Source organism: Bos javanicus, chromosome 29, assembly GCF_032452875.1.
Source record: "Bos javanicus breed banteng chromosome 29, ARS-OSU_banteng_1.0, whole genome shotgun sequence".
Lineage (NCBI taxonomy): Eukaryota > Metazoa > Chordata > Mammalia > Artiodactyla > Bovidae > Bos > Bos javanicus.
The window spans coordinates 42,650,927-42,664,767 of record NC_083896.1 but is presented as its reverse complement, the minus strand read 5'-3'; the positions used below and the strand labels follow the sequence as shown (position 1 = coordinate 42,664,767).

At 60.2% G+C, this 13,841-nt stretch overlaps 1 protein-coding gene across 2 annotated transcripts; it reads left to right on the top strand.

Annotated features, from left to right (window-relative positions):
• Window positions 1-8,503: 8,503 nt before the first annotated feature.
• RCOR2 (REST corepressor 2) lies at window positions 8,504-13,826 on the top strand. 2 transcript variants are annotated; one of them, XM_061406765.1, is made up of 12 exons: window positions 8,507-9,462; window positions 10,189-10,245; window positions 10,530-10,610; window positions 10,850-10,902; window positions 10,990-11,151; window positions 11,263-11,387; window positions 11,481-11,550; window positions 11,638-11,853; window positions 12,157-12,234; window positions 12,368-12,425; window positions 12,565-12,794; window positions 12,908-13,826. In XM_061406765.1, the coding sequence occupies exons 1-12, from the start codon at window positions 9,336-9,338 to the stop codon at window positions 13,220-13,222; spliced, it is 1,572 nt and encodes a 523-aa protein (XP_061262749.1). In that variant the 5' UTR covers window positions 8,507-9,335; the 3' UTR covers window positions 13,223-13,826. The 2 variants fall into 2 exon arrangements, with proteins under 2 accessions (XP_061262750.1, XP_061262749.1); XM_061406766.1 differs by lacking the exon at window positions 12,565-12,794 and having other exon boundaries at window positions 8,504-9,462.
• The last annotated feature ends 15 nt before the right edge of the window (window positions 13,827-13,841 follow it).

Genomic DNA, 13,841 nt, shown 5'->3' with positions numbered 1-13,841 from the left:
ACTCCCGGAGTCTACCCAAACTCATGTCCGTCAAGTCGGTGATGCCATCCAGACATCTCATCCTCTGTCGTCCCCTTCTCCTCCTGCCCCCAATCCCTCCCAGCATCATGGTCTTTTCCAATGAGTCAACTTTTCGCATGAGGTGGCCAAAGTACTGGAGTTTCAGCTTCAGCATCATTAATACCCAGGGCTGGTCTCCTTTAGGATGGACTGGTTGGATCTCCTTGCAGTCCAAGGGACTCTCAAGAGTCTGCTCCAACACCACAGTTCAAAAGCATCAATTCTTCAGCGCTCAGCTTTCTTCACAGTCCAACTCTCACATCCATACATGACCACTGGAAAAACCATAGCCTTGACTAGACGGACCTTTGTTGGCACAGCAATGTCTCTGCCTTTCAATATGCTATCTAGGTTGGTCATAACTTTCCTTCCAAGGAGTAAGCGTCTTTTAATTTCATGGCTGCAGTCACCATCTGCAGTGACTTTGGAGCCCCCCAAAATAAAGTCTGACACTGTTTCCACTATTTCCCCATCTATTTCCCATGAAGTGATGGGACCAGATGCCATGATCTTAGTTTTCTCAATATTGAGCTTCAAGCTAACTTTTTCACTCTCCTCTTTGACCTTCATCAAGAGGCTTTTTAGTTCCTCTTCACTTTCTGCCATAAGGGTGGTACCATCTGCATATCTGAGTTTATTGATATTTCTCCTGGCAATCTTGATTCCAGCCTGTGCTTCCTCCAGCCCAGCATTTCTCATGGTGTACTCTGCATATAAGTTAAATAAGCAGGGTGACAATATACAGCCTTGACGAACTCCTTTTCCTATTTGGAACCAGTCTGTTGTTCCATGTCCAGCTCTAACTGTTGCTTCCTGACCTGCATATAGGTTTCTCAAGAGGCAGGTCAGGTGGTCTGGTATTCCCATCTCTTTCAGAATTTCCACAGTTTATTGTGATCCACACAGTCAAAGGCTTTGGCATAGTCAATAAATCAGAAATAGATGTTTTTCTGGAACTTGCTTGCTTTTTCGATGATCCAGCAGATGTTGGCAATTTGATCTCTGGTTCCTCTGCCTTTTCTAAAACCAGCTTGAACATCAGGAAGTTCACGGTTCACGTATTGCTGAAGCCTGGCTTGGAGAATTTTGAGCATTACTTTACTAGCATGTGAGATGAGTGCAATTGTGTGGTACCTTGAGCATTCTTTGGCATTGCCTTTCTTTGGGATTGGAATGAAAACTGACCTTTTCCAGTCCTGTAGCCACTGCTGAGTTTTCCAAATTTGTTGGCATATTGAGTGCAGCACTTTCACAACATCATCTTTCAGGATTTGAAATAGCTCAACTGGAATGCCATCACCTCCACTAGCTTTGTTTGTAGTGATGCTTTCTAAGGCCCACTTGACTTCACATTCCAGGCTGTCTGGCTCTAGGGTGAGTGATCACACCGTTGTGATTATCTGGGTCATGAAGATCTTTTTTGTACAGTTCTTCTGTGTAGAGGGGGCCAAAAGAGGAGGCAGGGAGGCCTGCTGGGAGGTTGTTTCATTTATGGAGCGCGAGGCAGTGGCCATGGGGGAAGAGACTGACGAAAATAGGAGACTGTTGGACTTGGAAGTGAAACAGAAGAAGGAGTCCAGGGCATCTTCCACATTTCTACTTTGGGGACTGGTGGGGAGAGGGGGCAGGCAGTGCAAACAGGTAGTCAGGAGGTGGACACCTGAGACTTCCCTGGTGGTCCAGTGGCTAACAGTCCTTCCTCTGAATGCGAGGGGCCCAGCTTCAATCCCAGGTCAGGGAACTAGATCCCCCACGCTGCAGTGAAGATAGAAGGTCTTGCGTCTGCAATTAAAGACCTGGCACAGCCAAATAAGTAAATAAAGAAAACTAAATATCTATATCAATCTATCTGTCTATCTTACTGCTGGAGAAGACTCTTGAGAGTCCTCTGGACAGCAAGGAGAACAAACCAGTCAATCCTAAAGGAAACAAACCTGAACATTCACTGGAAGGACTGATGCTGAAGCAAATCTCAATACTTTGGCTGATGAGATGAGCCAATGCATTGGAAAAAGACCATGATGCTGGAAAAGATTGAAGACAGGAGGAGAAGGGGATGACAGAGGATGAGATGGTTGGATGGCATCACCGACTCAATGGATATGAGTTTGAGCAAGCTCCAGGAGATATACTGAAGGACACAGAAGGCCTGCATGCAGCAGCCCATGGGGGTCACAAATAGTCTGACATGACTTTGAGGGTCTGACAAACAACAAATCTATCTACTTTAAAGGTGGAAATCCATTTGGGGCAGGTTGAACTTGTGGTGTCTAAGAGAAAACTAAGCCCAGAAGTCCAGAAGGAAGCTGGTAGGGAATGGGGTCCAGAGCCAGGGACAGAGGCCAGGGCTAGAGATGGAGGTTGCAGTGTTCACAGCCCAGGGGGTTAAGGGTGTGGCCTGGGACCAAATTCTCACTAGCAAGGGTTTGGTGGCAGAGATGATGGGAGTCAGCTGGGAGCTCGTGTCCTCTCTGTCTGTCTGGCCCAGAGGTGGACTGAGTCCAGGCCCATCAAAGGTCCTTTGGGTTTAGAGGTGACAGCCACTAGTGACCTTGGCAGGAGCAGTCTTTGTGGAGTGGTCGAGGGGGACAGAACCCTGCAGCAGACTGCCGATTGAGTAGGAGGTGAGGATAAGGATGGAGGGTGTGAACAGCCTTTTATAGGAAGCCCAGCTTTTAAAAAAGCAAAAAGGCAGCAGTAGCTTTAGCTGAAAGTGAAAGTCGCTCAGTCTTGTCCAACTCTTTGCGACCCCATGGACCATGGAGTCCAAGGAATTCTCCAGGCCAGAATACTGGAGTGGGTAGCCTTTCCCTTCTCCAGGGGATCTTCCCAACCCAGGGATTGAACCCAGGTCTCACACATTGCAGGCGGATTCCTTGCCAGCTGAGCCACCAGGGAAGCCCAGTTGAAGGTAGCTAAAGGTGAACTGATTGAAGGGGTGATTGTGTGTTAGCATGTTGGTGTACACGGGGGATGGGAGTGTCTTGGGATGAAGGGCCTCAGCCCTATGCAATCCCCAGAACCTCCCAGAACAAAGTGGGTGGAGCCAAAACCGTGAGGGAGGAGGTAAATGAGGACCAAACCAAGGCACTAGGCCCCGAGTATTCACAGGAGTGTGTATGTGTATGTGTGTGTGCCTGGGAGATGCAGAGCCTGGGACGGAGGCTGGCTTTGAAGGGGGAAGGCACACCAGCAACTGGAGGTCAGAGGGAAGGAGTGGAATCTTGGGGTACAAGGGCAGGCCTTGGAGTGGGTTTCTCCCAGAGGCCTCAATGCCCTCTGGAAGCTGGAGGCCAGGTCATGGGCTAACAGCCATGCAGTGGCTGGGGTGGTGAAAGGGGAGCATGAACAGGGGAGGTTGAGCGGGGGAAGGAGGGGTGCTCACAGCTAAGCCAGGAGCCCTGGATGGGCCATGTCAGAGCAGAGCCGGCCACCAGGAGCCAGCAGTTCTGAGGGACCGGCCAGGCAGGGGGTGTGCAAGTGAGTGGGTGAGGGTCTGCAGCGGGGATGGGGTATTCTGGGTAGGGCTCAGCAAGTAGTGAGCAGACCCATTCAGCTGGATCAGTTACAGGCTGGAAAGGCGTTGAGTACTGGGTTGGGAGAGAAGTTTCCACTTTGCCCAGAAGGCAATAGGGAACCATGGAAAGTTATTGAGCAAGAGTGGGGCCTGACCAAAGCAGCATCTGAGGATCTTTCTCCAGCTCTATTTCCATGGAGAGATCACACTGAAGGCAGGAATCTGGAACAGAAGAGCAGTCAGAGGGAGGCTGCAAGGGTCAAATGTCACAGAGGAAGAGCTTTTAGTTCAGAGGCCTAGGAATGCCACATAGCAATGGCCTTCAGCTGGTCCACAGGGCACGGGCTGCCTCACAGAGCAGTGAGGGACTTCTCTAGCTCTGCTGCGGGCTGTTCAAGAGGGGACCCTTGTTTCAGAAGGAAACCAACATTGATAGAGACTTGAATGACATGCCATCTGAGATGATGCTTATTGGGTCTTCCCAACAATCAGATGGTCAAAGTTACTGTTCCCTCTGAGAGATGGCAGACCTGAGGCTCAGAGAGGCCAAGTAACTCACCCCGGGCCACACAGCAAGCAAGAAGCAGAGCCAGGACTCACCCAGGTCCAAGCTTCCTGGCTGGCGGGGAGCTCCTGCACTTTCCCTGCAATTCTCCTTCCCTCAGCCATTTCTCCAGGGGTTTCGGCTACACCCCACTTTGTTCTGGGTGGTTCTAGGGGCTATGGGCCAAGGGGAGGTCCTGGGGATTGGATAGAAAGCTCAGTCGGCCCTGAAGGATCTTGACCCCATGCCCTGTATCCCAGAGAGTGGGCTTCTCAGGGGGCCCGTGTTCAGACTCCCTGGGAAGACATTTGTGGCCTGGCTGAGGTGGGCCCCCTTGGTCCACGCTGTCACCGCCAGAGGGCGCCAGCTGTGGCCCAGGTGAGGGCGAGGGGGGGAGGTTCCTTTCCTGGCTTCCAGAGGAACAGAGTTGGCTTCCAGGTCTGGAAGCTGCCCCCTCGTGGGTTCAGGGAGGCCCCATCACCTTCTCTTGTCTCTCTGCTACGGTCTCTCTGATCTTCCACCCCCATTCCTGCTCTGCTCGGGGGGAGTCAGATTTCCTGGGCGCCGGTGTCAGGAAGCCTGGGGTCTCTCCTTGCTGACCTCCTGCCTGCTCCTGCTTCGGTGAGCGCGGCTCACAGATGCGCGGGCCTGGCCTCCTTTCCCTGCCCTCCTCATGCGGCCACAGTGCTGAGGCAGTGCCAAGCACCCGATTGTCACCTCTGTCACCTCCCAGTCTCTTCACAACCCCGGGTGGGAGTGTGGGCCCGTTCAGGGGGTTACTACCAGGACCGAGAGAGGAGGAAGGCAGTGCCTGGGCCACACAGCCTGCCAGTGGGCCCGGGGCGGGGGGCCCCCTGGGAGGAACAGAGGACCCAAGGTCCTGTCTGGGTAGGTTGAGGGGATGGGGGCCCTGGAGGGAGCCCCCTAACCCCCCCGCCCATGCTCCTTCAGCGCTATAGCCCACCTTCTCCATTTCCCCAGCTTCATCTCCCCTGGCCTCCTGTCCAACTCCCCCAGCTGCTCAGCCAGGTTTTTCCTGAGATCTTGCCACCCTCCCTCCCCTCCCCCACCCAAGGGCCCGCCTGCCTGCCACCCTCCCCAGGCTGAGCCCCTTGGCTGTGGCCACCGAGGGCCTGGCCAGGGTCCCAGGCACCACGCCGCAGCGGCCAGGCTGGCCTGGCCAGAGCTCAGGACAGTCCCAGTCTGTCTGGCAGGGCTACGGGTTCGGGATTGGCTGGAGCCGCCCCCGCCTTTGGGAGGAGGGAGAGGGGAGGCTGAGGGCTTGTTCAAGGTCACCCTCCTTTTCTCTCCCAGCATCCTGCTTCGACCTTTGTCCCCTCTGCTTCACCTCGAGGAGGAGGGAGGGGGTGAGATGCCTAACGCGCAGAGGACAGAGGAACAGTGAAGAGGAAGCATTTGGGGGCTTCTGGCATTTATTCAGCAAACATTGAGTGCCTACTATATACCAGGCGCTGAGAACACAGCAGTGAACACAGAGGACCTAATCCCTGCCGGTGGCTCAGCAGGGAGACAGTGGAGAAGTAAACAATCACAAAAATATTGTAAACTTGTATCCCTAGCAGTGTGGCAAAGGCTCTGGCTTCCCTGGAGATCTCAGGGTGAGGAGCCTTATCTGGCCTGGGTGGGCGGCAGGAGGCCGCCTTCGGACACAGCCTGCGGCTTTAGTTTCGTGGAGGCCCCTGTGGGGGCAGTGCCAAGCCTCAGTTTCCTCAACTGGAAAACGCAGGAAACAAATGTGCCCGGATCAGATCACTGGGCTCCTGCCCAGTGGCCTGCAGGCCTCAAAAAGCAAGCACCAGCATCCTCCCTGAGGAAGGGCTAGGGGAGCTCCCTGGGAGGGAGGGCACTCCAGGAGACCAGCGGCCCTCACAAAGCTCCGAGGTGGCCTCAGGGAGCCGATGGACCCCAGTGCTGAGCTCCCCCAGCCCCTCCGCCTAAGGCAGGAGAGGAGGGGCTGGTCCCTGGCTGCCTCCTTGCTCCCCCTCCCATACCTCTGTGTTCCAGGCCACGTGGCACCTCGGTGCTCTGGGAGAGGATTCCTCACCTGGGGCTGGGGGAGCCAGGGAAAAGTGGGCGGCACGTGGGGTACCGCTGAGACCAGGCTTTGTTGGAGCACCCGGTCTATTGCACCCTACAGCCCCAGGGCAGGGAGGGGGTGCTGTCTCTTTAAGAGCCTTCTGGCTGCTGGGAGCAGATGGCCAGGCCGGCCGGGGCCCCTTGTCCTTTGTGTGGCTTTGCACAAAAGAGGGGGCCAGCTGGGGAGGGGGGGTGGCTGCAGCAGGTGGGAGGGTGGGGCCTTGCCCCTCCCCCTCCTAACCCTGTAAGGATGCCCCTTGGGGAGGTTTGCTCACTAGGAATGTACCTCCTCTCTGGACATCGTGGCCCCCACCGTCATCCCCAAATTCCTAGGATACCCTTCCCATGTGGTGTCCCACCTCCTAGGCAGAAGCCTCATCACATCAGGGTCCGCAGACTGCCCCCCCTCCTCTGCAACTCCAAGGCATAAGCCTTCTCTCCCTGCCCCCACCTCCAGAGTAGAATCTTCTCTGGCCCTGAGCTCCAGGCTCCAGGGAGAAGTGAGAACACAGCTACCTCCTTATGGGGGGCAGGGTGCAAAGGATGGCAGGATGCTGGTGACTGGGGGTACCTGGGGCAGCCTGGGAGGAGGGAGGCCAGAATGAGCATGATGCTGAGGTCTGGGGGTGAGGTGAGATGCTGGGCCCTGGACCCTGAGTATGAGTATGGAAAAGAGGCGAGGGGGAATTAGGGGACTCAGCCGAGGCCCTGCCTAATGGGGGGCTGCTGTGGGCAAAATGGAAGACTCCATCATAGGAGAGAGCTGTGAGCAGCCCTGGCTGCCTGCCAGGCGGGAGGGGACAGAGAGGAGAGGCTCCCTAAAGATTGGAGGTGCTGGGGGTGGGGTGGCACCCTGCCACTCAGGAGGGCTTAGGCTGAGGAGGCTCTTTTCATTTGTAGCCGACCTCACAGCTCAGACCTGCCCTTGGCCTATTCGTTCTCCTCTATACAGACCTCCCTACCCTGGGGCTTGGTGCCCAACCCATGATTTAAGAGGAGGAAAAAGGCCCCAGCGCTCTGGCCGGAGGTGTGGCGGGCAACGTGGCCGCTGGCTGGGTGGCCCCAGTTGTGGCCCGACAGCACCGCAGCGGGGTGGGGTAGGGCCTGACTCTGCCCAGCCGCCCTCAGGAGCCCCCGGGACCTGGAGGCCCCGGCCGGGTCGTGGCCCGACCGCAGGACCCCGGCCGGCTGGCCGCAGGCAGCGTGTGGGGGCGGGGACCCCTGGCTGGGCCCGGGGTTGCTTCTAAATTTAGGAATCTGATTACAGAGTGGCCGAGGAAGGGAAGGGAAGGGAAGGGAGGGGAGGGTGCGAGCGCCGGCTCGGCTCAGCCTGGGCACAGCGGGGTGTGCCCGGGCGGAGGTGCGTCTGGGAGTCTGGGGTTCGGGTGGGAGGGGCCGCGGGCGGGAGGGGGCCTTGGCCTGTGTGCGCCGCAGCACGTGCCTGGGGCGGCGGGGACGGGCACCGGCGCGGCTCGCAGGCTCCGAGCCGCCGCCGCCGGTGTGTGTGCTGGTTCTTTGTGTGCCTGGCAGGGTGGCTGGGTCTGGCTTTGAAAGTCTCTGCCCACCCCCTCCCCCCTCTCCGTCTGTGCCGCGCTACCCGCTTCCCGGTCTGTCACGCTGCCCGTGCCCGTCCTGGGGGAGGGGGCTCTCCGCCCCGCTGGGGTGACAGTGAACTCGGGGCGGGCGTGGATGGGGGGGAAGACAGACCCCTAGTTTTCCCCCCACTCTGCAGTCCAGGTCTTCCCCTGCACTTCCCATGCCCCATCCCGCAACCCCATGGGCCACTGTTTTGGGGTGCGCACTGCAGCCGTTAAAGGGAATTGAGGTGACCCCTGGGGACCGAGTGATGCACACCAGAAGCCAGGCTCCTTGGCCCAGTAGCTCTTGGAGGAATTCAATCCTCGCCTGTCCGGCCTCCCATCCGCTCTGGCCCCCAAGGGCGCATGAAGTGTGTGTGTGTGGGGGGGTTCCCCCTGCGGAAGGGGGGGGGCGGGGAGTTCCTTGGCAGGAAGGGAAATGGAAGGAAAAGCTGGGCTCCACCCGGGCGGGCGGGCGGGCGGCCTCAGGGCCCCCGGGGCAGGCGGCGGTAACCCGAGCCCGCTGCTGTGTGGGGCTGGTGTGCGCGTGGGTGGGGCTGACCCCTGGCTACTCCTGGGGGTGGGGTGGGGGGCAGAGGGTCTCCCCCTGGGGGGTAAGTCTGCGAGCCCCGGGGCCCGGCAGAGGGAAGCGCGCGCCACCCGGGTCCTGACCCCACCCCCCGGAGGTCTAGCCCCGGCCCCCAGGCCCCGCCCCCCGGGCCCTGCCTCCCACCCCAGGGCCAGATGTTCAGCTGGCGGAGGCATCGGCTGGGGGAGGGGTGCTGAGGCCGCAGCCGGCACTACTTCCCTGCCAGCAGCTTCATTGTGTGCGCGAGGAGCGAGCGGCGGCGGAGAGCGGGCGGGCGAGCGAGCAGCCCGAGCGCGCCGGGGAGAGCGAGCGAGCGAGCGAGCGAGCGAGCGCGCCGGCTAGGGTGCGAGGCGGCGCCCGCGGCTGCGCTCCCCCGCCTCCCGGCAACTCTGCCCCAGCGCCGCGCGCCGTGCGCGCCGTCCCGCCGCCGCCGGCTGCCGTCGCAGGCGGGGGTCTGGTCCGGACAGGGGTCCCCGCCCGGGACTGGGGCATCCTGGTGCAGCCGAGACACGCGGAGCTCGCGGGGAGGGGCGGGGGCGGGCGGCAGTTGCGCCGCAGCGCCCGCTCGCTGAACTGCGTGGGCAGGCGGGCAATTGGGGCTCCAGGGCGCCCCGAGGGCAGGTTGCCCCGACTTCTCCGGGGAGCCCCCAATTCCGTGGGGGCGTACAGAACGAGCGCGCTGCAGCCGACCGGACCTTGCGGCTCTTACCCCGCGTACCCCACTTCTACACAAACTTTTCTGAAGCCCTCACCTCTGGGGGTCGCGGAGAGCGCCGGGCTGCCCGCTGGGCTTCTGCCCCGCCGGACCCTAGCCACGCTTGACCTCCTGGCTCTCGTAGCCTCAGTGGCGACCCCTCCAGGCCGGGCCGGGCACAGCACTCCGGGCGAGCGCGGCAACCACCGCGGCTCTGCGAAGGCTCCCGCGCCCCCCGGGGCGGCTGGGCGGGGGTAATGCCCTCGGTGATGGAGAAGCCGAGCGCGGGCTCCGGGATCCTGTCCCGCAGCCGGGCCAAGACGGCGCCCAACGGCGGACAGCCGCACTCGGAGGATGACAGCAGCGAGGAAGAGCACTCGCACGGTGAGCCCGGCAGCCTGGGGTTAAAGGCGCACCGGCCTGGGGCGGGGGGAGGCGCGCGGGGCAGAGTTGCCGACCCCAGGGGTACTATTAGGCATGGTTCCTGCCCACCTTGAATCGGAGCCTTTGCTTTGCTCCCCGCAAGCCGGCACAGGGAATCTGGAGGCTGGGCCCCTAGCTGCCGGGGAGGCGGTCCTGCTTCTCCCCTCCCTGCCCTCAGTCCCCGAGGTACTCAGGCGTCCCTCCCTTTCACAGCTTAGGCTCCTTATACCTTACCACCTTGCAGAGGACTGAGATCTGGCCGGGGCAGGAGCTGGAAAGACACCTCCACACCAAGCCGTGAGGCTCATGTGGTGGGGAGGAGCCTTGGATTCCCTGCAGGGCTGTGGCCCAGGTCTAGGGGCAGCCCTCCAACCCCTTCCCCCCCCCCCCCCCCACTAAGTCAGAACAAAGGGCTCTGCTGGGCCTGGGCTTTAAAACTGACCCCTATCCTTCCCAACGCCACCCCCCCCGCCCCCCGGGCTATAGCTAGGCAAGGTCTCTCCCTTTTCCAGCTCCTTCTGTGATTGAGGGTAACTGAGGAGATGATCAGGGAAAAGTGAGCCTCCTGGAAGGTGGGGGCCCTGGGTGGTCAGGAAGAACTCCAGGCCAGCCACCTCCCCCGCCACATCCTCCCATCCTCCCACCCTCGCTCCCTGGAGTCCTGACTACCTCCCCCTGGCTCCACAGACAGCATGATCCGCGTTGGAACCAATTACCAGGCCGTAATTCCGGAGTGCAAGCCTGGTGAGTGGCAGGACAGGCTGTGAAGGGAGGGGACTTGAAGGCCCGTGGCTTGGCCCTGGGCCCCACCTGGGGGAGCCCTTGACTGGCGCCCACTGGTGGGACAGGCGGGTGTGGGTGGCCGGCCCTGTGGCATGGTTAGTTTTCCTGCTCTGCCTTCCTGTCTGGTTCTCTGCCCCTCCTTCCCCTCTGGGCCTCACCTCACAGGCCTCACTCCACCACCCTCTGGCCATGGGTCCAGGCCAGGGCCACCCGGGTGATGGTGTCCTCTGTCCTCTGCCTTTCAGAGAGCCCCGCACGCTACAGTAACAAGGAGCTGAAGGGGATGTTGGTGTGGTCCCCCAACCACTGTGTGTCAGATGCCAAGCGTGAGTGGGGTGGGACCCTGGGTTCATGCATACCCTTGGGAGCTGGGGGCCTGGTTCTCCTATCAGCTGCCGGCTGGCTCTTCTCGGAAGTGGGCTAGAGGCTGAGACATGTGGGTTCAACCCCTGCCCTGGGGCTCAGGGTCAGGGGCCTAGTCCCTGGGGGCATACCCCTGGTCGGACAGGCCTGGGTTAGGAGTTGTAACCCCTCCTCCAAGAGCTGGCTCCTCCCGCCTCTGCAGTTGACAAGTACATTGCGATGGCCAAGGAGAAGCACGGTTACAACATCGAGCAGGTGAGCCTCCGTCCCGCAGGGATTCGGGGAGGAGACAGCACCGTGCTGGGGGCAGCTGAGCCTGAGTCCTCCTCTCTCCTGGGCCAGGCACTGGGCATGCTCCTGTGGCATAAACACGACGTAGAGAAGTCGCTGGCTGACCTGGCCAACTTCACCCCATTCCCGGATGAGTGGACGGTAGAGGACAAGGTGCTGTTTGAACAGGCCTTTGGCTTCCATGGCAAGTGCTTCCAGCGGATCCAGCAGATGGTAAAGCCCTCCACCCCTGTTGGCGCTCCTTGGCCCCTTCTTTCTGATAAGCCTTCCCGGGGCCTGGAGTCTTAGGTGGGCTCCAGCCTCTGGTGTTCCCCCTGCCCCCAGCTGCCTGACAAGCTGATTCCTAGCCTGGTGAAGTATTACTACTCTTGGAAGAAGACCCGCAGCCGGACCAGTGTGATGGACAGACAGGCTCGGCGGCTTGGGGGCCGAAAGGACAAAGAAGACAGGTGGGGGCCCAGGGCAGCTGTAGGTGGGGGTAGACGGCGCTCCTGCAGGCCCTAGCCCCTGCCTCACCCGCTCCTTGGCCCCCGTGTAAGCAGCGATGATCTTGAAGAGGGACGAGGAGCCGTGAGTGAGGGGGAGCCGGACGCTGGAGACCCCAAGAGAGAGGTGAGGGGGTAGACTCTGCTGGCCCGCCTGCTGGCCTGCCCTCTCCTTGGGCTCTGCGCCGCCCACCTCTTCTTTTTTCCCTGGCAGCCTCTGCCCTCTCGGCCCCTGAATACCCGCCCAGGCCCAGGAAAGAAGGAGGCCCAGGGCTCCCAGTACCGCCACCATCCTCTGAGAACTCGGAGGCGCCCGCCCAAAGGCATGTACCTGAGCCCCGAGGGCCTCACCGCAGTGTCGGGGAGCCCGGACCTTGCTAACCTCACGCTTCGAGGCCTTGACTCCCAGCTCATCTCCCTCAAGCGCCAGGTAGGGGGCCCAGGGAAGGGAGGAGCTGTGAGAGGTGACAGTCGGCAGGTGGGAACTCTTGACTGGGGGCAGCTGAGGTGTAAGGGAGGTTGTGTGGTTGCCAAGCCTGCATCTTTCCCATCCTCTGGGTTTCTGGGTAACTTGATGTTCTTTTTTGGTCATTAAAAAATAAATCAATAATGCTAGTCTTTGAAAAGGGGCGAACCCGTGTGTCTCCCCTGCTGAATGGTTGTGAGCGATGAGATGAGGTAAATGGCTGTGTGAGGGTTGCTATGATGGCCCTCCCTTGACTTACCTTCCCAGGTGCAAAGCATGAAGCAGACCAATAGCAGCCTCCGCCAAGCCCTGGAGGGCGGCATTGATCCACTCCGCCCCCCTGAGGTGAGGCTGCTCTTCCAAGTTTGAGGGGCAGGAGGGAGTCTGGCAGCAGAGCAAGAAAGGGGAGTTTTGTTTGGAGAGCAGGCCCTCTGTTCCCCTATATTTGAGTCTCAAGGATCCATGCCTTGCTCTGTAGGCCAATACCAAGTTCAACTCCCGCTGGACCACGGATGAGCAGCTCTTGGCCGTACAAGGTGGGTGAGGCTCTGGGGAGGACAGAGGGCCCCAGGAATGTCTCCTTCCCCCCAGGGAGCTGGGGCAGAGGGGAAGGATCAGGAAAGTAACTAGATCTAAGGCGGTATTCACACTCTGCTGCCCTTTTGACCCTTGCAGCCATCCGTAGGTATGGCAAAGACTTTGGGGCTATTGCAGAGGTGATTGGGAACAAGACTCTGACCCAGGTGAAGACCTTCTTTGTGAGCTACCGGCGCCGCTTCAATCTGGAGGAGGTGCTGCAGGAGTGGGAGGCCGAGCAGGATGGGGCCCCTGGAGCCCCGGTCCCCATGGAGGAGGCTAGGAGAGGGGCTCCCTTGCCAGCCCCAGCCCTAGAGGAAGATGATGAGGTGAGAAGGGGAGAGAGAAATGCTGCGAGGAGAGAGAGGAACCACCTCCGTCCTTAAAGACTGGGCTGAGGGCATGCTCGAACCTGGTTTCTCACTCTTCTGTCTCCTCTCAGGTCCAGATTACATCCGTCTCCACGTCGGGACCCCGATCGGGGCCCCCTGCGCCGCCCCCTCCTCCACCTCCCACCTCGCTGTCCCAGCCGCCCCCACTGCTGAGGCCACCCTTGCCCACTGCCCCCACCCTGCTTCGCCAGCCACCCCCACTCCAGCAGGGCCGTTTCCTTCAGCCCCGGCTGGCCCCCAACCAGCCACCACCACCTCTCATCCGCCCTGCCCTGGCTGCATCCCGCCACAGTGCCCGCCCTGGCCCTCAGCCCCCACCCACCTTGATTGGAGCCCCTCTGGAGCCTCCGGCACCCTCGCTCTGAGCGCTGAGGCTCTCCGCCAACCAGAGGCTCCAGAAGCCCTCGGCTGGGCATCCCTGGGGACCTCCAGCTTCAAACCAAGGACAGAAGGGACTAGAGGTCGCGCCAGGTCTTTCGAGGACCCGGGGCTGCCGCGACGGGCACAGCTGGCCCCGTGGATTCTGCACGTTGTTTCTGGTGGCCAAGCCTGGCCAGGGTCTGGGGCCTTGTGAGGTGGCCTGAGGGTACTTTCTTTTCCTGGCTGGGACTGGAATGGCTGCCTCGGCTTGGCCTTTGGTCCTGCCCTTCGTGTGTAGGGGGTAGTGACCATAGTGTGGGGGTTGGGGGCAAGGACAGTTTAATGTGCTGGCTGTTCTTCCTCTTTCCCTTCTTGTAGCAATAAGTCTGGGTGAGGTGGGGAGGGCGCTGGAGGGGGGAGGTGGGCAGAAAGGTCCCTTGGGGCCAGAGAGCTAGCTCTCCTGTCTTCAGGGGCCGGGGTGGGGATGCTGAGGAGCTCTGAGGGTGCCCCCCCTGTCCACCAGCCTGGAGTAAGGAGGGTTGGGAACATATGCAGACATGGGTTTATTTTTCAATGTTTTTTAAAAATAAAACCTTCAAGCTCACTGAATCTTTTGGTTTAAGG